At 36.5% G+C, this 25,555-nt stretch overlaps 1 protein-coding gene across 6 annotated transcripts in view; it reads left to right on the plus strand.

Moving 5' to 3' along the window:
* Window positions 1-25,555, plus strand: part of LOC5567245 (IQ motif and SEC7 domain-containing protein 1) — a 645,474-nt gene that overhangs the window by 154,247 nt on the left and 465,672 nt on the right. Inside the window, exon 1 of one of the 6 annotated variants that reach the window (XM_021855200.1) lies at window positions 6,580-7,518. The exons of the other annotated variants lie outside the window; for them this stretch is intronic. Coding sequence (XP_021710892.1) covers window positions 7,286-7,518 — 233 coding nt within the window. The 5' untranslated portion in view covers window positions 6,580-7,285. Of the gene's footprint in view, window positions 1-6,579; window positions 7,519-25,555 lie in introns of those variants that run through there. 6 annotated transcript variants of the gene reach the window in all.

Below are 25,555 nucleotides of genomic sequence, written 5' to 3' on the forward strand. Positions count from 1 at the left end.
AACTTTTTCTATTGTAAAACCTACAAGAAACTTTAAATTTTCATGCCGTTTGCTTCAATAATAACGTTCAAATAGGGTAAATCACCAAATGGTGAACGGTTAAGATAGATGTTTTTTTGTTATTTGATTTTCATAGAAATTCTAATAGAAAGGTTGCTAAGAAAGCATTCTACGCCATAAACGATTGTTTAACATAATTTCTGTTACATTTTTGGCACAGTAATGTCCATTTTCAATTGAAAAAATATATATTTAAAAAGATAGTTCTATACCCAATTGTTGAACACGTACATAACCCATCTTATCCTAATGTTGAACGATTGTCGCTAAATGTTGACCGTTTTACTCCCGCATTCATTCAACTTGCAAGTTCGCGCTCCTCGTCGGTTGTGAGGGCAGGGTTAGGTCCGCGAAGCACTTTCCCTGACCACTCTAGGCTGAAACGGAAGTGAATCGTCCCCTTCGGCACTCCATAGACTTTAGCGGCTTCTCCTAATGTACATTATTTTCGACATTACACCATCAATCGCGAGATTGATGTTATACTCCGGATAAATCGGCAGCCGATGCGTAATTTCAATCATGATGTAAACAAACAAACGGTGATGGCATTGATGCCATAGTAAAGATAGTAAAATTCGAAAAAAGAATCAGAATACAGCCAGGGATGCAATTAATTATACTTTACTGAATCGCGTTTTTCACCATTGCAACAGACACCATTATAGGATTTTTTATAATAATTATTCAACAGATATTTAAACAATAAATAATACTATATTGTGTAATGCGATATTCCTTTTCCATATAGGTGTTTGGTACGAAAATAAAAAATCTGGCAATACTGTTGATGCAACCAAGACTTTCATGTTATGCTAGTGTTCAACAAATGAAAAATGTACGTGAAAGGAATGTGCAATTGAAAATGATTTAATGTAATTAATAGGTACGAGTAAATTGTACGGATGTTTAGAATATAACTAAAGTAGACTTTTACTGATATCGTGAATAGGTGCTTAACCCAATATACGTAGTATGTTTTACCACACAGCTTTTTTCATAGCAGCCCCAGCTTAAGTTATTTTTTAAGAGAATTGAAATTTTCGTTCCACCTACCGATAAAAATTTTCAATAAATATTTCGTTTCAGAAATTAATGTGCTAATTACATTTATTGTGTCCAATAGTACAGCTAACTTACAAAATAATCTGTATAATTTATTGAAACTGTTTGAAAATGGTTCAATTTCCTGTTTTAACATGGTTTCTACAGATCGTTCAACATTTGGGTAGCGTTCAACAATTAGCGTATTACTCTATGTAATTTTACGACTTGATTTTTTTTTTTGTGAAATCCTAGTAAATATTTGGGCAGAATTAATAATTTTTGAATACACCGGAATTCAAAAGTTTAAATTCGAAAAAATGTTTTCGGGGAAGTGGTTCATTTGAGAAAACGTCATTCGGGGAAATTGAAAAAAAAAAATATGTAAAACATAAAAAGTTTATACATAGGAGTTTATGCCGACACTTATTGTGACGAACTATTCATAGTTTGTTGAAAAATCATATTTTCGTCTCACCGCTGAACGATTAAATATGGAGTCTTACAAATTTTACAGATTTGAAAAAAAAACATAAAACGAGCTCACCAATTAATTCTTAAGCCTTGACTGAGCAACCACATCACTTAACACAACAGTCAGGCGACGCAACGAAAAAAAAACATTCTTGCTCGTGCTCTTCGACCCACACTGCCTCGCAAACGCGAAAACCAAGAAAAAAACATGACCCAGGTCTAACCTGTACTTTATTTTTGATAAAATCACTTGTAATAGCCATACAATGTTTTAACGACAAATCACAAAAATTGAAAAAAAAAATTTCATGCCTAAATTGCGTTCAAAAACTAAGAAACAGTGTGATCGCAAATAAACAATATCTTGAATTGACATCGTATCAGTGAAAGATGGTTGAAAATTTAAGTATTAGGTCAACGAATTTACTTCTTGTTTAGCGACCAACAGTCCAACATGTGTGGTACTGAATAAACATTGTCATAGATCTTGTCTTCCAACCCTGTTATGATGGCTTATAATCAAAAGCCTGTTGAAATAACTACGAGATTGTAGCTTTGGATCGGACATCAAACGATCTAGTAGGCATGGCACAACTTTGACGCCTCACTCCTACAGTAACGTCAGAATGGAATGAAAGGTTCTTCGTGGGGCTCCCGCTTGCCAACAATGATTCTAAACCCCACACAACACTAGTCCAAAAGTAAACATTGGGTCGTATAAACCCCTTTCGAACATATAGTAGGTACTTCTTCCGAACATGAACTTTTATTGCATTTGTGTTGCAGAGAAATATCGGGTCGTTCGGGTAAAAAATACGGTTCATAAAAGAAGATCCCTGTTTTTTGTTGTGAGATTCTTGCCATTTCGAGAATTTCACTGAATATCCTGATCTTTTGATGCGAATCTTTCGGATTTTTGTGAAAACCTTCAAAATGCTGATAAATATTCTAACGATTACGATGACGAGAATCCTGGAATTTACTAGATGCTGAATGTTGAATGTTGAGACTTTGATGGGAACTGTAGTGACTTCTGATGGTAATCGTTAGAATTCAGTGAATATCCTTTCCAAATCCCCAGGATTTTTACTGAAACTTCAAAAATTTCATTGAAATATCGAAGAAATTTGCTGGTATTCGAAAGATTCTAACCAGAACCACCGATTTTCCTCTAAATCCCAAAGAATATTATAATTTCAAGAAAAAAATACTAGTACTACAAGATTGTCATCGGAATCACAAAGGCTCCTCACAGATGAAAGGGGTCCTATCGAAATTTCGAATATACCCAATAAAATTCTGAAGATTCCTAGAACTCCTAAAATCCTCACAGGAGCACAGAACAACATAACAGACAACCTATACATTCCAACCCTAATCCAAAAATATTTCTCTGAAATCCATGAATATCTTACCGGATTCCTACAATTCCAACAAGAATTGTCACTGATATTTTGGAATGGGTATCAGAATCCCACAACTCCTACATGGCTTCCAGAAATCCGAAAAAAAATCTCATACATTCCGTAGGAAATTGCAAACTTCTCACCGTAGTCCCAATATTTCTTACAAAATCACAAAATAATTATTTCGAGGCCAGAATTCTAACGAAAATTCAGTACTTTTACTAATATATGCTTATATGCTCAACAGCATCTTAGTATTCTTTTCGGAGTCTCAGAATACCATTCCACATCCATTTCTACAATTTTTACTCAAACGCAAAAATATCATTCGACTCTGTTGATCCGTTCTCGAATCGTGAGATACAGTCATCAATTCATTTTTTGTACAGATATAACCAATGTCACACAAACTGACATATAGATAGTTTGTATATTTGTTTCATTTGGCTTGAATGCCTTCAATAAGATTTTTCAAAGGTAAAGTTTTATTTAACATGAGCCCGAGACACTCAATTTCAACTGACCAGTTTACTGGAACCTCTCTCATTGTGTCCACTGGATGGTTTCAAATGAAGTGCTTTTGGTTTATGTGGGAATATGATAAATTGAGTTTTGAAAGCCTTAGGAAAAATCTTCCATTTTCGCAAGTATGAAGAAAAAATATCCAAACTTTTTTGCAATCTACTACAGATGACACTGATCTTTCTTTAGAAAACAAATATTTTTGATATCCCTGAGGTAGCTTAGGTAAATCAGATGTGAAAATATTGGTCCCATAATGCTGCCTTAAGGAACACCAGCTCTTCCAGATAATCTTTCAGACCTGGAGTTCTGATAATTAACCTGAAGTGTAAGATCCTAGATAACTTTGGATTATTCTAACGATTTATTTCATTTCATTTTCATTTTGCAGCGTTTGGTGGGGCAATGAGAGCGCAAGTCAGTCCAAAGCCGGGGTAAGGGATAGGTAATGGCCGTAATAGTCTATGCGGACCACTTGAACACCATCGGAAAGGATAAGAAGGGTTGGGGTAGGGTATAGGGAATGGAGAAGACTTGACACAGTAATGCGATTAATGCTGCAAAATGTAAATGTGCTGAAAGCAATTTAATTTGAGTTTTGAAGTTTGATTTGACTTATTAAAATTCCAAATAGATCGGCCATTGTACAAGTAAGAAAGAATATGCTGATCGCTTTCTAGAAATTTTATAAACAACAAAATAATAACAATATGAGAGTGATGCTAAGGGCTGCTGATGGCACAATGCGACGCTTTAGGAGATTTTGATACTGAATGAACATTACTATACAGAGCGCAATTTAATCGATGGTGATAACTTTACAAACTTTATCTGTTTTTACACTGATTGACGATGCTGATTTATATAAAAATATTTAAAAAATATTTGATATTAGTTCATTTGTTTGTGTGATCTAGGTGTTAATAATGGAAAAATTTTACATACCCTTGATGAAATACTTCCCTGACCAGAAATATTATATTTTGAGCGCCCTTTTCGAAGCTATTCTATCCAGGTATCCATGTACTGCTTTCAATCCTGAAATTATTCTTATTGTGCATGCTCATGCATTATATTAGTGATGCTCATAATCATGCAACAGATAAGAAGGAGAGAAAAAGAGAATATAGGAACAGTGATTAGTAATGAGTTAATTATGTAGTTTTGTTAGAATTATAAACAATTAAACAGCAGTAATGAAAATAAAAAATAACTTATAAAATTACTTTGCAGCATAGCTGAGCCTTTCGGAACGTAAGACCGATGTATAAAAATAATTTGTTTCGAAATTGTCCGCGTGGTCTTCTAGTGCCCCTATTAGATCAGAATCAGTCATAGACATACATATCGAATGCTCGCCATGACCCTATGACCAACATTTGTATATGTATAGACTTAGCTGATGTGACTTTTCTAATAGGTAGTTCTTTCACTCATTGATTGTCTTCAAAACCTTGTCAAGTATAGAAAATTGATTTTATTTCATTTATTACTACATTAAAGCTACATTGTACTTATTAAGTATTAGGTATTATTTTATGTTTTTATCACTATTGATATTATCAAGGCCAGAATTCCCAGTGAGTGAAGAATTTTATAGTACTAGAACACCATAGAAGATCGCTTAACATTACCTAATCATGGAACGGCTTTTTGCTCTATTATTTTAGGTAGATGCTATTGATCTCCCTTTGCTCCTATCCGCAACCCGGTGCACGCGCCCTGTTGGTTTTCGAAAACCTCGTAGAAGATTACAAACCGTCAATGGCATTCCCAATTACTACCCCACATTGCACATTCAAGGGTCTGACTGTGCTCCTAACCCACCCTCAGTTTGTAATCTTCTCGCCAGTTTGAAATTATATTTTCCCGAAGTGAAAGTAATTTTGATGAGTGATAGCGTAGTGCAGCCCAACTGCATAGTACAGTAGTTTAACCAGAATCTTTAGGTCAGAAGATAAAATCTAAATTTTGTAATAAAAAGGTTGCCATTGCTTTGAAATTTACCCAACATCTAATCAAAACTACTAACAACAGCGATCAATTATCAAAATTCATCGCTCCCTGGAAAATATAATCCCAAGCCCAGGGAACTTTGGATTATTCTAACGATTTATGTTTGAAAATTAAAGCCTTCATGCCAAACACTGCTGAATGCTTTTTCTATGTCTAGAAGAACAAGACCAGTAGAATAGCCTTCAGTTTCGTTGGAACGAATCGAATTTGTTACACGTGATGAGTGGTCGAATTTCTATGTCGGAATCCGAACTGTTCATTGGCGAATATTGAATTTTCGTTGATGTCGACCATAATTCTGTTCTAAATGAGGCTTTCAAGAAGTGTTCTGATAGAGGAAAGCAAGCTGATTGGAAGAAAGCTAGAAGCTTCTGTAGGATTTTTGTTTGGTTCTAAAATTAGTCAACCTTGGAATTTTTCCATTTGTTAAATATTCCAAATGAAAACATTTGTTGAATCAACCAAAAATAAAAAGCTACTCTCAGGAAGTTTCTTGACGAGGATGTGCAAAATTCCATCATCGCCAGGGGCTTTCATATTTTTGAATTTTTAATAATATTTCTCACTTCTTCTAAATCAATCCCCAAGGAATATTCTAGAATTTTCTCTTGATTGAAAATGCTTTCGAAATCCTTAGTAACATAATTTCTAATTGGACTATTGAGTCCTAAATTAAGCTACATAGAAAGTTTTTGAGCTTTTTTTGCAATTAGTTAGTTATAATTTGTTCTCCTTTTTCAATGCCGGAATTTGCTTTAAAGGTTTCACTTTGGATTTGGCACATCACGTACCAAAATCGAACATTTTTTTTGGTTTAAGCTCTTACGATTTGGATTTCAGGTTCTCCATACTAGGACGCATACCCTAGGTACCGATCCTTATTTTTTTATTCCGTCGAAATCCACGAGCAGGACGACGGAAAATAGGAAAGTCGAAAATAGGACCCAGCCGAGCTCGAACTTAAACTCGTCGAATGCGAGTTCGCTTTCCGGCCTCCGCATCGGCAGTCAGTCGGCAGTGGCATTTCGGAACTCGCCAGTTTTGCATCTCACGCGCCCGCCCGGTGGAGCGCATTGTCGTCACGCGATTCCGGCTTCGGTGTGGTTCGATTTTTTTTCTTTTCGGTTTCGGTTACACAGTGTGTAGGCATTCCATTGTTCGAGTATCGAATTGATTTCTAGGTGAAGGTGTTGAGTGTCTTAGGCCAGAAGTGGTTCACATTGATCTCAGCGGCCAATTTTAACGGAGCCAATGTCATAAAATCCAACTTGCTGTTCGATTGCGGGTTGTGGAATTTTCGGCGGAGCGCGGCCATGTCTCCGAGTGGATTTGTCCAAATAAGGACCTCCGGAGGTCACGCGCTTGCAAAGTGCTTCTCGTTGAGACGCACGGTTTAGTCGTATGAGCAGTTTGCGAGTGGAATACCCGGCGCCACCATTGACGACGACGACGCACGCTGGCTGGTCCTCTCACTTTACGTACTTTTTCGGACGCAGGCATCGGCCGAGTTCGCTCTCGCTCTTCGTCGTAAAATCGATACTCAGTGTCTGATGTTGTAAGGGGGTCGTGATTGCTATCGTACACTCATAGCTACGTCTAGGTCGTCGTTTGAGCGGTGGTGACCCCTTGAGCAGTGAATGTGGAGTACAGCTAGCCACACTATACGTAGGCAGTGGAATCAAGTGCAATCGTCCGGTCGCGTGTGGTGAATTATCAATATAGCACCGGAGAAGTACAACCTTACCTAGAGGGAGGGGGTAATAATGCGTCACTGTTTCGACACCGAGTCCATCCGGCGACAGAGTGCCGAATGGCGCAAGGAGACCGTCTACCGGCAGTCGCAGTACCAGCACCGTCAGGAGCGGGAACGCCGGGGAGGACATGGGCAGCACGGAAGCAAGTACAACACGCTGGTCGAGGAAGGAGCTGCCCGCTGGCGGCAACATCACGAGCTTCCGGTCGAGGTGATCCGGATGACGGTGGTGCGGCAGTGGAGGTGGGTTTCGAATCCTTTGTAATCCTTTACCTGGGCGGGCGGGCATTCTGTTCAAATGGACATTTATGAATACTACAGTTAACTCTCCCTTACTCGATGTTTCGTATCTCGATATCGAGTTAGAGAACCATAGTAAAAGTTGGTTTTCATGGCTAACTCGATGGTCCCTTGAAACGCAGTTGCACTGGATTTGTGTTCTGTAACTCGATACCTCCCTAACTCGATGGTCCCTTCAATATCGAGTAAGGGAGAGTTAACTGTAGTTATAATTTATTATACTGTTCTGATGGAATATGGAGGGGTCTTTAGCAGCCTAAAAATGGTAATTAAATGGTTCCATTCCAATGACATGGATTTTGAAAACAGTGCTACTGTTAGTTGCTTCTTTATGAATCATGAGAGACATTAACGAAGGCATATTATACTGAAATAACCTTGTGTTTGAGGGAAAGCAAACATCTTCAAATTTGTGATATTTGCAAAAATGTGACACGTGCTCTCAGTAAGAATTGCACTCACGACTCCCAACTTACTAGTCAGGCGCATTACCAACTGCTCTACGAGTGGACAAACATAAGCCACTGATCAATAGAACTCGCTAAACACCAAACAGAATGAGAGCACTTGAAACATCCTTTGTTATGGCTCGCTTGGTACTTTACCGCAACAAAAAAAAAAGTTGCACTGTTTCTGCTATACCTTCTAAACCATCTCATTCAATTTCTCTCTACCTTTCTTTACAGTACAATTCCATCTAGTTTTAATTGTTTTTTTTTTCTACACGTTCCCTTCCACTTCGAGAAAAAGACCGATTTGCCGTAAAACAAAAAATTGAATATAACTATATCATTGTCGATTTTTTTTATTAGTATCATTCCAAACGTTACATCAATAACTCATATCTAGATGTGCTGTGTTAGACAACACTATCAACTTAATTTGATAAAACAAATTTAAGATTTTATTATCATTTTGTTAACAACATATTACATTTCATTTGCCGTAGCAGTTCAGGTTTTTTTACAGGTGAGTTGTTTTCACCTGCTTATAAGAGAAAAAACACGTTTTCAATTTACTTAACCTAACCTTACCTAAATATAGAACGCATTATTCGTGGCAATAGAAGATCGTAACGATTTTTGCCTAAAATTATTGATTATTTTATTTGACATTTGTTCCAATGTTTCAACATTGAATATTCTATGTAACTCATTGGTACTATACCAGGGAGGAAGCTTCTGAATCATTTAAAAAAAAATATTTTGAATTCTCTGCAGAGCTTTCTTCCTGGTATTACAACAGTTAGTCCATATTGGTACAGCATACAGCATGGCTGGCCTGAAAATTTGAAAGCTTGTTCTCAAGACAAAATTTTGATTTTCTATTAACCCCTATACCGGCAGCTTAATTTTTTACCGCAAAATTCAAATTCAAATCGTTATAACTTTTTTTGTTTTTCAATATTTTTGCACCATTTTTTCAAAAGTTCTCAAACAACTCTTCTAGTTTAGGAATCCGTGTTGATATTCATTATTGGTGATCTGGTTTTAAAGTTATTCCGATGTTCCTTGGGGGACCGACATTTTCCATATAAAATGTCTTTGGCGGCCATTTGGTTTTGATCAATTTATCAAAAAATAAAATATGGGCTATATAATGCCAGGTAATAAGGAGCTTCTCTGAAAAAATCATACAAATCGGTTCAGTATTCTTGGAGATATCAGAAAATTACGATATGATGTTTTTTGAAGTTTTTAAGATCTTTATTTGGCCAGCGTGGTTCCAGAAACTTAAATGGTCATTACTTAAAGACGGCTGCACGAAATTGCTTCATTTTTTCACAACATACTCTCATTAATGTATTGTTTCGAAAAGTGAATATCCGAATACGATTAAAATTCTGTAGCCTGAGCAATTAACGGGGGGTTCTAGTTACGGGTCGGTCCCCCAAGGAATTTTGGAATATCTTCAAAACCAGATGACCAATGATCAATATCGACACAGATCCTAAAACTAGAAGAGTTTTTTGAGAACTTGTGAAAAAATGGTGCAAAAATATTGAAAAACAAAAAAGTTATAACGATTTGAATTTGAATTTTGCGGGAAAAAATGAAGCTGCCGGTAGAGGGGTTAATAAGGGGATAGATACATTTTACATATTTATTACATTTGGCTTGAATGCCCTCAATGTGATTTTTGAAAGTTCATTGTCGATACACGTTGTCTAATGGGCTGTGTAATTTTATGTTAACAAAAAGCAACAAAAAACAATTGCTCCATAACAAACAATCTTGTAGTGATTATGTTAGAACTTTTCCATTTATTTCACGATCATCATTTCAAACTATATTGTTAGAGATCAACTATAGACTTTCTTCACAAAAAAAATCTACCAAGATTTCTGGCACTGAGTCAATCATTTTCATGAAATTACACCACAAAAAAATTAAATCTATGTCATTTTCTCCGAAAAAAAAAATCGAAATTTGCGAGGATAGAATATGTCGTTTTTGCGAAATTGTTTCCAGTCAAAAAAATTTTCGGCTGTACCGCTGTCCAAACGTTAATGTCGGGGACGGACCTGGTGTAGGGATGAGAACTCTTGCCTCTCATACCGATGACGTTGGATCGAATACCATCCCCGAGATAGTCATTAATGACGTAAAAGTTATAGTGACGACATCCTTCCGAAGGGAAGTAAAGCCGGTGGGTCGAGCTGAACTAGCGCCGGGCGAAAAAATTCGTTTACAGAGCCATAAAAAAAATTGAGTCGAAATGTTCAGTCTTTTTAACGATTTTTGTTTTTTCAGCATAAAACATGTTTAGAAAAGGAAGCAGAACTTAAGATTTCCAAGCTGGTAAAAGCAAATTACGACAGGTACAAAAAAAAAGTACATTTCTAAAGAAAGTACATATTTTAGAGTCTTGGCCACAATTTTAATGCAAATCTCTATTGTTGGTTAAGGTCTCTAAAATCTTTTTTTTAAGATTAAAGGGTCGCCAAAGTCCCTTTTTTAATCTGCTTGCAGTGAATCCTAATTCGAAATTTAGAAGACTCCAGAGAAACCTTCAGAGATCATTGCGCGATGATTCCAAAAGTGCTTAAGATATTTTTCTCTCCGAAGAATGTTTCATCAATTCTATTAATTGTCCAGTGATTTCTTCTGGAATACTTCCAGGAATGCTACCAGCGAATTTTCAATGGATGCTTGAGCACTCTAGTGCTTTCGCAAACAAAAATATATTCCAGGGTTTATATATTTTAAATTTTCGCAGATATTACCCTGAAAACAAATCCTAGCAATTATTACAGGATTTCCTCCAGATGTTTTTCCACTGATTCCTTCACCGATTTCTCAAGTTGCTCTAGAACATTTCCCACATAACCTACAGGAACTTTTCCAAGAACTCTGGAAGTTTTAAAAAAAATCGTTTCAACATTTATCCAAGAAATTCTGCAATAATTTCTGCGCCTATTTTATCATCTGTTTCAAGCATTTTCTTAAAGATTATTTTTCAAAATTCATCCATGATTACTTTTTAATCACTCTGCTGCAAAAAAATCCTTCAGACATTGTTCGATGAAATTTATTTTAAAAAATTCCAAAAATTCTTTCATTTATTTTATCAGTGATTCCTCAATAAATTCCTCCAAAAAATTATTACTGCGGTTGAAACATTTCACTAATAGTTTTTCCAATAAAAATTCCTTATTTCCATTTTTTAAAACTTTATTCAAGGTTACACGTTAATACTATTTATGACAATAACAGATTTTTTTTTTCAAGTATTCAACCCAAGTTTTTTCAAGGAAGAGGATAGTAGGACGGGGCCCAGATAGCCGTAGCGGTAAACGCGCAGCTATTCAGCAAGACCAAGCTGAGGGTCGTGGGTTTGAATCCCACCGGTCGAGGATCTTTTCGGGTTGGAAATTTTCTCGACTTCCCAGGGCATAGACTATCTTCGTACCTGCCACACGATATACGCATGCAAAAATGGTCAATTGGCATAGAAAGCTCTCAGTTAATAACTGTGGAAGTGCTCATAAGAACACTAAGCTGAGAAGCAGGCTTTGTCCCAGTTGGGACGTAACGCCAGAACGAAGAAGAAGATAATAGGACATAATTCAAAGTAGGACATAATTCAGGAATTGTAATATATATTTTTAATCCATCTCAAGACAATTCTGGGAAGAATTTCATCAAAAATATAGAAGTTCTTTCAGAGATCCATATGAAAAAAACATATTAAGAACTCACACAAGTTGTATCGGTGCCCGACCATTTGGCCGAATGCCATTTGATCGAATTCCATTTAACCGAATGCCATTTGGCCGAATTGCATTTGGCCGAATGGTTCGTTTGGACGAATCAAAAAATAAATCTTTTTTTTCAACGCTGATGTGTAGGATTCATTAATGTGGCCCAATAACTGATCTGCTACAGTCGAACCTCCATGAGTCAATATCTGAAGGGACCATCGACTCATGGAAATATCGAGTAATGGAGCATAAATTACTTGGAAAGCTGTTTGAAGGGACTATCATAGCAACCATAAAATTTTGATTCTATTATGGTTCCATGAATCGATATCGAGTCATGGAGGTTTCACTGTAGTTAACTTGTTGATCTTAATGATGTTGATGTGGCGGGACGTCATGTTTGTCGCTATATAAATGCTTCAAAAGAATAACTATATAAACGGATAGTTCATTAGGACGAAGGACGAAGTTGTGAACTCTCGTCTAGACTCTAAACTCATGGTTGGTTCGTTTCTGTGCTACCAATGGTGTGCTAAGGTTTAAAATGTTTTTGATAATTTCATAAGGAAGTTCTCCTTCTTTTAAACATAAGCTATTTTTTCAACTTGTACTGGTCTCATTACTTATATTTATATTTTAATTTTTTAATTTTTTTAACTTGGAATTGTTGGATTTTGCCAAAATGGCTTCGAGATAAACATGTTCAAGATGTTTTGCCTAAAATTGGAATTATTAGATTTCTGGAAAAGTAGCGACTAAATTTATATATTTTATTACACATTTATTTGGGAAAAGTTTGAATCTATCGCTTATTAGTTTTACAACCACTTCAGGATTTTCTCCAGGATTTCTAAAAACTTAGTTTCAGGTATAGAAGAAAGTCTTCAGAGACAACTTTTCTACCATTTGATTGGTTTTTGACAAAGTTCCATGCTGGAATTCAAAAGTTCAAAGAAAATCGTGCTGTTTGTAAATAGATGGGAATTAAAAATAGTTGCGTAAGTCTTTTGAATTTCATTTTTTTATTTTTTTTACACAAAAATTAGCGCTCAATTTTAAAGTTGAGATTTAAACAAAGCTTGAATCAAATCGGTAATTTTTTTAAATGTTTTTGAATTTTCAGGAAGAGAACTTTGAATAATATCTTAGAATTACACCGTGAGATGGTATTTCACCATATTAGTGTAGACAGATTTATACTAATTAGTTCGGCATACGGAGACGAAAATGAAAGTGGGGGCCATCTGACATACTAATCCATCGAAATGGCTCTGAACTGGAAGACATTTGCAAAAACCTGTAAAATCTTGGTGAAACAAGCTATCCATCCGTTTGCAGTGGAGTTTGAATGCAGGAAATCTATCGGACATTGAAAAAATTGTAGCATATGGAATCAATTCTTTTTACTAGGCGGATACGATTAAAGATTCGTCATAGAATTCTCTTCGATTAAGTAAGATAGTGTGTAATTCATTTTCAATATTACCTTAAACGTTTAATATTCCATCTAGCGATGGATGTCTGCAATGGGATTGTTTCTCAAAAATGATTTCCAACAATCTGAAAAACGCTCAGAACAGTGCCTACCTACAATAATTTGACTCAAAAATTGTCCATGGACCAAGAAAAAAAAATAAAAGGAAAGATAATTTATGCAATATTTTCAGCATGTTCAGTAGTGTGTTAGTAGTGTTTGACCCGCTGATTCTGTTGCAGGTTTCTTTTGCTAGGCCAAGTTTTTTTTGCGTGTTTTTTTTTTCTGGATAATGATATAGTGATCTATTATTGTTGTTAATTTAGATTTTGTTTATAACCAATGTTGAAATTGAAGGTGATTGCAAACTGTCCTGTTGACGATGCATTATTAAATGGTGAGCTCGTTCCATTGTTCTGTTTCGAATGAGAAAACTATGTAAACTATGAAGCATTACTGTAATAGCTATAAATACAACGTTTCGGTGAAGTTATCAGTTTTCAGATATTTTAATTGATCTCATGCTTGTTTTCTACAAACTAAAAAAACCAAAACCATAAACTTCGGTTGAAGGCGGTTTCTGTAATGTTCCCACTGAATTTCATACTCCACAGATCCTTGCTCCAAATCGATGCATAATTTTTCCTCACAACCCAAATGCTTCCATTATGCGGCGACGACTTCGCCGACGACGGTGCACTACTTGCCCTATTCTATTTTGCTCACTCATGCCTGCAGGCAATAAATTAGCCGACCATAAATACCCAACCTCGAAAGAAATTCCCTGCATTTCAACCCAACAGAAAGCTCCACCCTGCTCAGCCATAGTCAGTGGCACGGAAATAACTCACTGACGTTGCCTGTTTGGTGGGTGCCGAAACTGACTTTTGACTGGTGGCGAAACTCCCTCCCAAGGAAATTTAGAGCTTCGAATCAACACACCCCGATGTTTTTTTTGCCCCTAGGACATGCAATGTTGGTCCACCCAGTGTAGGCACTATGGGCGGTCAGATGGACAAAAATACTCGTAATTTTTTCAGCGTGACTTTATTCATCCTTTTTTTTGTCCCAGGCTAAAATTTGTTTTTAATTTTAGTTTTATATTTAAACTAATTAATCTTCAATAAGTTACACATATTAGCACTTTTTCTGTGGCTTTTCACAAAACTTTTTTGATAATTTTCCTTTCAATAGCCGAAAATTACGAAATGAGTGCGAAAGGTTAACTCTCCATAACTCGATATTGAAGGGACCATCGAGTAAGGGAGGATCGAGTTTAAGAACACAAAACCAGTGCAAATGCGAGGGATCGTCGAGTTAGCCATGAAAACAAATTGTCATTATCGAGATACGCGACATCGAGTGAGAGAGAGTTGGCTGTAATATTGTGCATAATTGTTTTCAAACAAGTGGCCTATATGCATCATTAACAACTAAATTGGTTATTTCATTGTAGGTCACATTCAAAAAGATGGCTCAAAAACTTAATTTTTGAAAACCAAGCAACAAATTTATATTTTGGTCGTTAGACTTTGTGCAAACTGCCCATAGTGAGAGGTGGAACCGAGCTGCATGTATTGAACAAATATGTAGCATTATAACAGACACTGACTGCCCTGACGGACCGATAATAATAGCCTTATTCCCAGTGAATAGAATGGCACAGCGAACGATGCCGATCGCATGAAGAGTCAGTATCCTTGGAAAGGGATATGCTATACCTAGTGCCGTTAGAAAGCGGCCACAGTCAGGACGAGGCACATGATAGTAAATCCGAAGCATTGTGCATAGTTGTAACCCAACCCATGTCGTTTAGGAATTGTTGCTGGAAAGTACCTACTACGTTACTCAGCTGCGGGATGCTGAGGGAAGTTACAATGTTGGAGGAACAATGTTTCCATGGGACATCGTCGGTAGAGTTGACTGACTGTGGAATGCACACCTACTCCTCCGGGGGTACTCCGCCTTCTATGCAATGAACTGGAATTTGCATGATGTTACGTACTGTTGTAAAATGATGTAAACTAGCTCAACTAGGAGAAATAACAAATAAATGTCGTATGTTTCGACGGAGAGCTATCATGTTCGGATAGGGTAGCATGATTCATGGTTGTTACTTATAACTTGTTAACATGCGAAGATTGTGCACCTTCATAACTGCCCATAAATGCATAACAGTCACATTCGACATTTTTGACAAATTGGATTTAATACTATGGAGAGTCATCAAATGATTAATACTTTCGATCTACTAACTGAAATCAGTGAAGTTGTTCTAAAAAAATCGAAAAAAATACCAAGTTGTTTTGTCACATTAGTAATTATAACCGCATAACAGTCACATTGAGATAATAAATGAGCCTCGTAATGTAATAGCAATTGAATTTTTATCAGAATTATTTTCTGACCATTCACCTAGTATGTGATATGAGTTGTACAAAATATCAGCCTCAAATAATCACTTTTGAGTTCCTGGTAATTTTTTGAAATTTTAGTTTCCTCTCATACTGCCAAAAAATGCACACTTGGTATTCAATTTACTCAATGCCTATTTTTGTTGAATGTTACAGATATGCAGTTATGGGCAGAGAAGCTACTGTGAAATCTTGAGCGGTATCCGTCAATTGTAAGCGAGAGGCGGAAAACTCGTAAAGTGGTATGAGAAGTTTCTAGAACATCCATAGAGAATTATTAGAAGATTACTGCAGAATCTTTGAATGAAGTAATAAATTAATCTTATACCAGTCTCATCGTATTATACACAGCACGAGTGTGAAGGTGCTAGCGCTTTCAGAATAGGTAATCACTCTTGATATAATCTATGGAAGCATTGCTTGATGATTTTCAGAGCAATTCCTATAGAACTCCCACAGCACATTTTTTATAAGTTCTTCACTGATTCAGAATGCCTGTAGATATTTCTGGAAGTAGTTTTTAGTTTTTTTTTTTACTTAATTCTTTATTTAAAAGGCTCAACCGCCCGAAGGCATTACGGAGCCGAAATCTAAATAATTATACAAATAAGATAAATTATTTGATAATCAGGAGTTACTGCTTGCGTGCGTTCTTCTTGGGCTTTCCACCGGAAGAACTTGGTGTTGTAGAGACAGGTTGCGATTATGCTTCTCCTGGCGACTTTTTCTCTTCGCTTCACACTTCTCACAGTGCTCTTTTTGTTCTCTTTCTCGTTCCCGTAAACTTTCCTGGTACCGCCGCTGCTTTGATTTCTCATTTCTCCGATATTCCTCTTGCCGCCTACGCTTCTCCGTTTCGTACTTCTTCCAGTTTTCTGCCAAATTCTTCTCATATTCGCTTCGATAAACTTCAGTGTCCGTCGCTCCTACTACTCCTTGATCTTGACTTCGCTCAATTTCCGTTGAAGGAACCTCCAACTGTACTGCTTCGATTACTTCCTCGTCCACAACTTCAATTATTTCCTGTTCGATGACTGAACTCTCACCCTGGATAACCGCACCAGCATAGGTGCTAAATACTTTTTCCGCATACTTTCTGCTCTCTTGTTGGCTCCGTGGTACACGTTGTGGGCAGGCGTTCTTACGGTGGCCTTCCTGTTGGCACGAAAAACATTTGTTTTTCAGTTCCTCATAAAAAACTTTCCCTTTCCATTGAAGAATATTCAATGTTGGAGGAATATCCTTTTCAATGTACATGTACAAGCCTCGTACACCAGGTTCGGTGGAAACTTCTCCCGAGTCACTCGTTGAATTTTTCCGTACGATCCTAGTACTGGTTCCGGGTCATTTGGCCGAATGCCGTTTGGCCGAACGCCATTTGGCCGAAAGGGTCATTTGGCCGAACGCCATTTGGCCAAATGCCGATTGGCCGAAATTGAAAACCAAAGTGAACTACAGTTAGCATGGATTAATAATGAATTTCAAAGAACTTACTCAGCTTTCATAAAAAAAGGATACATCATCATTGATATACATAAGCTTTTTAGTGTTAGTTGAAGAAACAGACAGAGCTGAAAGAAGAACATCTTAAATGCAGGCAGTTGTTCAATTCTATGTTAGCGTTAATAGCCACCAGCAGATGTTTTGGCATCGCGTTTGAAGTTAGTTTTTGACAGTAACTAAAACAGTTTAAAATTTATTCGTCCTTCTGCTGGATTGGCTTGCTTCGATCCCTCATAGTCATAGTTCTGAGCACGGCATAAAATTAACAAGGCTGGCTCTTTACTCATGTAAATATCAAGTTTGATTGTGAACATGTAACGTCACTCCTATCGTACCATATACCTTCCGGAGCACTAGATCATTTTTATCGCAAATTTGTTTGAGTTGGATAGGAATGACGTCGTCAAGTAGCTGTCAGTTTTCGAAATATATCACCTTCTTAATATAATACACCGTGAGTTCTGACATCTACAATTCTTGGCTTCTTCTTTTCACAACGGAGAAACAGTGTGCTTCTTTGACGTTAGTGTTCACCGTGTCGTTTATTGCTATACTCAAGCAAAGGTGCAGTCTTCAGTTCTGATGTTGTAATCTTAATCTTGGAGGAAAATTATTTCTCATCTAAATTAACCCTTGAGCTTAAAATTCTTTTGAATAAAACGTATTATAAGCTTTAATTCCAATAACTATGAAAAATATTTCTCTCTTAAAAGAACAGCCTATGATCAAAAGAAGGAAAAACCTCTTATGAAAATTTAAACAAGTGCAATGCATATAATCATTTCACCAGTACAACTACAAAGAACTGCCGATGATTTGAAGAAGAAAAAATTTCCAATTAAAATATAAGCTTCAATATTGCAGATAGTAATGGAACCAGTATAACTAGACAGAATAGCCTATGTTTAAAAGAAGGAAAAATTTCTGATGAGATCATTAAAAACACTTCAAACCTTATTACACCGTTGGTAATCCAGTGGCGAATCAATCATCACCTCAGAGTCTTGACGTAAAGTGTGGAGTTCACAACTTCGTCCGGAATTAAAGGATTGATGTTACCATTCCCTTGGAGCTCTTATATTGTGACAAACATGACTTCCCGTCACATCATAAAAATCAACAAATCAATTAGCTTATCATTTATTGGGTCACACTTGTAAATCCTACACATCGCGTTGTAGCAATTTGAATTTTTTGTTCATGATTCGGCCAAACGACATTCGGCCAAATGGCGTTCGGCCAAACGGCATTCGGCCAAACGGCATTCGGCCAAATGGCCGGACACCCCTAGTACTAACGATAGATCCTCGTCAGACACCTCCGGAGGAACGTCAAAAATCCGCACGTAGAGGGTTCCAGCGGGCGACACATATACATCGACCGTTTTCCCATTGGAATAATTAAACTTGATTGTTTCCAAGTTCGACCGTAGAGCTTCCTCCATTGCGGCTGTGTTTTTGAACTTAATACACAGACTCCTATATCCTCCCCCATCTTGTAGACGGTCTCCATCTCCATGATATCGGAGTCCAGGCACTTCGAAAATGCTGCGATTTCGACCCATGTTGGTCGCGGTGCCGATGTTGGGAATCGAAATTTAACCGTATTCTGAATCATGCTGCTTTTGTGTTGCGATATGGCAAGAAGAAACGAACGTATACCGAAACGAAATCCAAAGCACACTACTGCTTAACAAAAGGCGAAAAAAAACTACCGTGGGCTATTCATTAGCACTCCTGCTGCTGCGTCTGGATGCGACGAGAGCAAAATAACAACTGAGTGGTTTTTAGTTGATTCAAAAAAAAAAAATCCTACTGATATATTGTGGCCTTCATTCATGAAATAAAACAGATTATGACGATTTTTTAAAAGTTTTTGCACAATTGTTGAAAAATTTCCAGCGACATATTCGATGGAGTTTCAACTTGATAAAACATTTTTCAAGCATTTTCAGAGTCTCCTGAATCTTTTGCGATTGGCCGAATTTATGATGTTTATTTATTAGTTACCAAGAAATAGATGTGAAATTAGAGCACCATCACTGGTTGTGAAGTTTGGCCTGTTTTTGTCAAAATTGTTTTAAAAATAATATAAATATGTTTAAACGATATTAATGTTGGGTTTTAAATTTAAGTTACAAAAATGGTTGGAAACCTCTATTAAAATGAATTGTATCAAACAAAGCAATAGAATAAAGCAGTTTACGTTGAGCATTGCAGCAGATGAGAAGTCGATTCTGCTCCGCATAATTCAAGTCGAGATGTGTTTTCGTGCGCTATAGTCCGAAAAGATGTTCAGCTTGTGCAATAGAAATAGGATCCCAACATTAATGTTTTTTGTATATGACTGATAGCAAAAGTTAATCCAATAAATGATCCTAAAGAAAGGACTAGTAGAAGGTTTCTTTTGAGAGACTTGGTCTCTATTTTAATGCAAACCTCTAAAAAGTCTCTATTTTTAATGAAAGATCTCTTAAGCATCTATCCGGGTATCCTTCTAGAGATGTTTCAAACGATACTTATTAGAATTTCTCTTAAATTTCCTCCAGGAAATTCCTGAGTACTCCAAAGCTACCACCTCCAATAATTTCCACAGGTCGAAGTTATCATTTTTTTAATATTCGAGAATTTCCTCCAGATTTTTTTACTAATTCTTCAACCGGATTCTTCAGTTGTTACTCTAGAAAATATTCCAAAATTTATTACAGAATTTCTTCCGAGAAAATCCACAAAGGTTCATTCCAGATATTTTGAAATAAAAAGCTTAAGGGCTTTTTCAAGAAACACTGAAAAAATGTCTCCTCCTGTTTATGTGAATTCCTTCAAAAAATCATCCACGTTTTTCCTCAGGAATCCAATATACTTTGAGGGATTATTGGATTTTTTTTTTTCTGAGAACTTATTCAACATTTCATCCAAGTATTATAGGGTTTCTCAAAAAAATCCCATGCAATCTTCAAGAGTTTATTTAAGTTTTCACTCCAGTCTCCTGATGGTAATACTATAGTACTATAGTAAATTTTCTAATATTTTTTCAAGCATTCCTACATAAATTTCTAACCAATGTTTTTCGAGGAAATGCTTTAGCAAATCCTGTGGATTACTATCGGATTCGATTTTTTTTCGATTACCTCAAGCAATTATTGGAAAATGTTCTGAACCCCCCCAAGAGCCTGGGGATTGGTTTAGAGATCATTGTTTATAAAGGATGACTTTTGAACTTACACAACTTTTACTAGAGGATATTTTCGGATTTTCTTTAGAAAAACCTCACGGGTTTATCTTACATGAACAATTTCTTTGGGATTTGCTTGGAGACATCCCTGGAAGAATTCCTGAAAAAAAATTAAATGCTTACTTGAAAAAATCTCATAGAATGACTGGAGTGATTTCTGCAGAAATCATAGAAGGAATCTCTGGAACATTTGACGAAGGTATTTTTCGAGATATTCCTAGTTGAAATCGTGTACAAATTCTGAAAGACAATTTAATAGGAAATCTCTGGAATTTTCTGGAGAAGTTATTGGTTGAATTTCAATAGACGTTTTAACCCCAAGTTTTCCGGGAGTATGTCGATTTGGTTTTTTTTTTTTAGGCAAGAGGCCTTTTATTGATTTGTTTATAGGTATCCAGTTTTTTACCTGTTCTGATTCTACGTTAAAAGTGTGCCTTGTATCTATTTTTAAACATTTTTCAAGATAGTATGGAAATCACTTTCGAGTGCACTCCACGACAAATTTTAACAATGAATGAGATGTCATTGTCATTGAGTATACAGATTGAAATCTTTATTTTTCATTTATAATGTCAAAAATAAGATATTCAAGCATAACACGGAGAAAAATGTGCTCTTTTGATCAAGCTACGAAAAACTATCTTACGAAAAACTAACTGTTTAATCGCTTAACAACTCAATTTCCTTAGTCGCTACCAGCCCTGTAATAAGAAAAACTTCTTACTGTAATTACTGGCATGAGAATGAAGGGGTTAAAAGTTTAATGTCATGCAGAAATCAAACACCGGACTTTCACTATTCACTTGATTTATTACGATGGTTAAGTTTGTTAGTTATAAAGATTAAACTCGGAAAAAATGTGACACTTTGTTTTGGATATAACTTTTTATCTCGTGAGTAAAAATTAATGAATGTTTGGGTGATACTAATTTAGAGTGTAATGTTTATGTGTGCAAAATCGCGATTTGTCAAGTAGTTTTCAAGATGCATTTGGAACAAGAAAAGCTACGCCAGCAAATCTTGGGCACGATGAACGATGAATGTCGCACAGATTGATCAATAAAATACTTGGAATCCACCATTATATTATGTCCCGCATTGTGAAAATGTTCAAGAAGACGAAGACTATCAAAAGGCGCGCGGGAAGCAGCCAAAACCCGAAAACGGAATACCCAGAGAGCGAGCGAAAGATAAGGATGCTTTAAGAATAACCCGAACCTTTCCACCCGAGACGTGACCAAAAAGGTCAATTCGTCGAAATGGTTCGTCCAGCAACCATGAAGTGGTACGTGTTTTTATGGTCAGGAAAACGCCAAACCGGACTGATAAGCAAAACACGGTGACCAAATTGCTTGCGCGGAACCTGTACCGTGAGTGGTTGGTCAAGCCAAGCAGTCTCGTCGTGGACGACGAGACATACATCAAGGCGGACACCAATTCAATCCCCAGCGTCGAGTTTTTCGTCGGTACGTCCCGCATGGAGGTTCCGGGAAAGTTCCGGAAGAGGGAGGAAGATGGACAAATTTGCGAAGATGCACCAATTGTAGGCGATCTGCATCTGAATTTTTGGTGATCATTTTTGTGTGTCTCATTTTTTCCAGTCTTAATGTACCTACTTAGATAACACGGTCGATCGGTAAAAGAAACCGATCATGGGGACGCATGGTTTTACAAGGCACAACAAAAGGCATTGTTTCACAATCTATTGATTGGAAGCATAGAGGGAAAGCCATTATGGAATCGACGTGGCCGACTGGATTGCTGTTCAGGGAATTCGAACACCGTGAATCTTGCTGGGAACCGTGAATTATTTGCAATTGTGCATTGAAATGTGTTGTTTCACTATGTTGAAGTTCATTTGTTGTGTAGCTCTTGTTTAAATGTTTAGGATTATGCTTGATGTTTACACGATTATGTTGTTATATAGTATTAAGTTATTAGGGTCATTGGGGCTAAATCAGCCTGTTGATCAGTACCAAATAAATAAATAAATAAATAAATAAATATTGAGTGTGCGGGAACAATCTATGTTCAAGGTCATTTTTTTTTCTTTATTAGTATCATTTCAAACATTACATTCATTTCTTATATCTAGGTGTTCTGTGTTATTAGACAACACTATCATCCTAATTTGGTAAAACAAATTTAAGATTTAATTAACATTTTGTTAACAACATATTAACATATGTTCAAGGTCATAATTACTTCTATACACTACTACTATTGCTAAATTACTATAGTATATGGTTTATGGGTTCTGCAATGCTAATAGGGTTCACAACAAGAAGCAAAGGGGTGTCAGTGACTAACACCTAGTTTTGAGAAAATCTACTTTGAAATTCTTCCATTATTTTTTATTCTGTAAAATTGTATGAGGGTCAGATTAGCAAGCTAGTTTTTCAAGAACTATGTTTTTTTTTCTCTGTTGAGCGGAAAAATCACCTGGGAATATCGTTAGAAAGCATGGGAACAGTAAAAATCTCTCATCTCAACTCAAAACCGACCACAATGTCACTTACATCCTCTTACGTGAAAGCCCCTAAAATATTGTAACAATCAGTTTCTAGTCTAGAATTCCATAGGGTTCAATTTTTTCTTAGCTTCACAGTGTACAAACCCTTGCCAAAGTTTGTAATACCCATGGTTTTGAACGTGGATATGCCTCTGCTATCAATAAAACCATTTCCTTTAGTTGGATGCTTTCGACTGTTATGAGTTACACCGGGGATTTTCTTAGCGGCTTTCAGTCTCAACGGCAATCAGACTAAGATATTTCTAAGATATTAACGTTGTCCAATTTGTTCCTTTAGAACCCTTGAAAAAGATTGAAAATACAATCGAAACGTTGGGCCTAGAAGAAATATCTTAGTTCTGATTGCCGTTGAGACTGAAAGCCTCTAAGAAAATCCCCGGTGTTTAAACCATTTCCTTCAGCTTATCAATTGGTCGGCGTTAAGTCAGAGTGGACCAAGCGACATTTTTCATATTTTGAGAAAAACAGGCCCAAAGTCTAACGCTTTATATTTTTTTATCTCAATAAAATTTTGGTTCAACATTTCTACCCATCCTTGTGTTACTTTCAAACAATATAATGTGAAGTGATAAACATGAAAAATCACAATCCGAAACTCTGATAGAACGATTTTTTGATGGACTATGTGCACTTGGTTCACTCTGACTGAACAATTTCAAGAAAAAGAACAATCATTTAATGTTTGCGTGGTCAAACTGGGTGCATATCTTTAAGATGAACATATTATCAAGACCCTTCGACATCAGTATCGTAAATTCTTCAATAATCCATATATTCAATCTCAAAATCAGTGGCATTACGATACCTTGGAAATTAAGGTTTTGAAGGGTCAGGGCGTTGAAGATCAGAAATATTCAAATATGCGTTCAGTCAGAGTGGACCAAGTGAAAATCTTGAGTACTGACCAAAATATACTGGTCCAATAAGCGGGTTCCAGGACAGTCCATACATACACCATAGAACTACCATAAACTTCTATCGAACTCTGAAATCGACTCAAAAAATGCAATAATCAATCAGTTTATTGCTTTTTGACACTTGGTCCACTCTGTCTGCACATAAATTGTTGCAATTTCTGATCACCTACTCAAATACGGTAAATGGCCAGATATCAAAATAAGATCCATCGAATTATGACATGTTTATGAGTTTCTATTGATGGATGGGAAGAAGAATCATTCCATGTCGAAAAATCTGGAAAATAACTTGAAATATCTTGCATTTTCTAGACTTTCTCAGCGCATCGATCGTTTTCGTTGTTATGGTAAAAAGCACTTGGTCCACTCTGACTGCATACTTTTATTGATTTTTATTGATCATCCAGAGTAAATTTGTTACATATCTCTCCCAGTTTTCAACATTCATCAAATCTGATCAAAGTGAAATGGAGATAACGTTATTTTGCATCTAATGGCAGAATAATCCAATTTTCCCAAGTTTTGTACTTGGTCCACTCTGACTTAACGCCGACCAATTAGAATCGTTATTTACTGAGGCGCCAACTTCATGGGAATATTGAGGGGAAAAGTTTTATCAGCCGAGATCAAGAAAAAGGTTTTTTGTCGTAGTCGATTTCCAACAAATTTTGAAGATGATGTTTGTAGGAAAACTTGATTGGATTGCTAATATTTACACAAATTTAGGTAACGCAATAACATCAACAGACTCCTTTTCGACCCCAATAATTACTCCAACTGACGAAGTAGCATTAATGTCTATTTCCGCAAGATTCTTAATTTTTGCAACATCAGTTGGAAATATTCGCAGAATGGTGTAAACAGGATGTCCCTAAATGTGTCCAAGTGCTTAGTGATTTCATTTGGCCGTTTAATTATGATTTGGCTGGTGTTGAACTGTAACGTGTAACTACGGTGAAGGACTTAGGCGTTCTATTCGACACTAAGCTGACGTTTAAGGATCATGTTGCTTACATCGTCTCGAAAGCTTCTGCGCAGCTGGGTTTTCTGTTTCGCTTCAGCAAAAAGTTCACCGATGTGTATTGCCTGAAAGCTTAATACTATGCTCAATTGTACGCCCTATCCTGGAATACTCATCGAATGTATGGTCACCATTCTACAGGAACGAGATTCAACGAATTGAGGCCGTTCAACGCAAATTCGTGCGCTTCGCCCTTTGCCGACTTAGGTGGAGAGATCCACTGAACTTGCCAAGCTATGAAAGCCGCTGCAAACTTATTGATCTGGACCTTCTTGAACCTAGACGCAATGTAGCAAAGGCGTGCTTCATCTCTGACCTTTTCCAAGGATCAATAGATTGCCCTCTACTGCTCAGTTCATTGGACATCAACACTCGTCACCGAAATCTCCGGTTTCATCCATTTCTGAACATTCCTTCCGCAAGAACAAATTATGGCCTTCACGAACCAATGCGTAGCATGTTCCGTGTGTTCAATAGTTGTTATCATGTGTTTAATTTTAATGTATCGCGTGGAACAAATAAGAGTAATTTTAGACAATTTTTATGTTAATTCATGTGAAATGTTTGTTTCGATTTTTTGTGCTTTTAGACTTAAGATCAATTGTCATTGTGGTGGGAACTTCACTTGTTGACTAAAGCAATAAATAAATAAATAAATAAATATTCGGTTATCATTTGAC

Source organism: Aedes aegypti, chromosome 3, assembly GCF_002204515.2.
Source record: "Aedes aegypti strain LVP_AGWG chromosome 3, AaegL5.0 Primary Assembly, whole genome shotgun sequence".
Classification (NCBI taxonomy): Eukaryota; Metazoa; Arthropoda; class Insecta; order Diptera; family Culicidae; genus Aedes; species Aedes aegypti.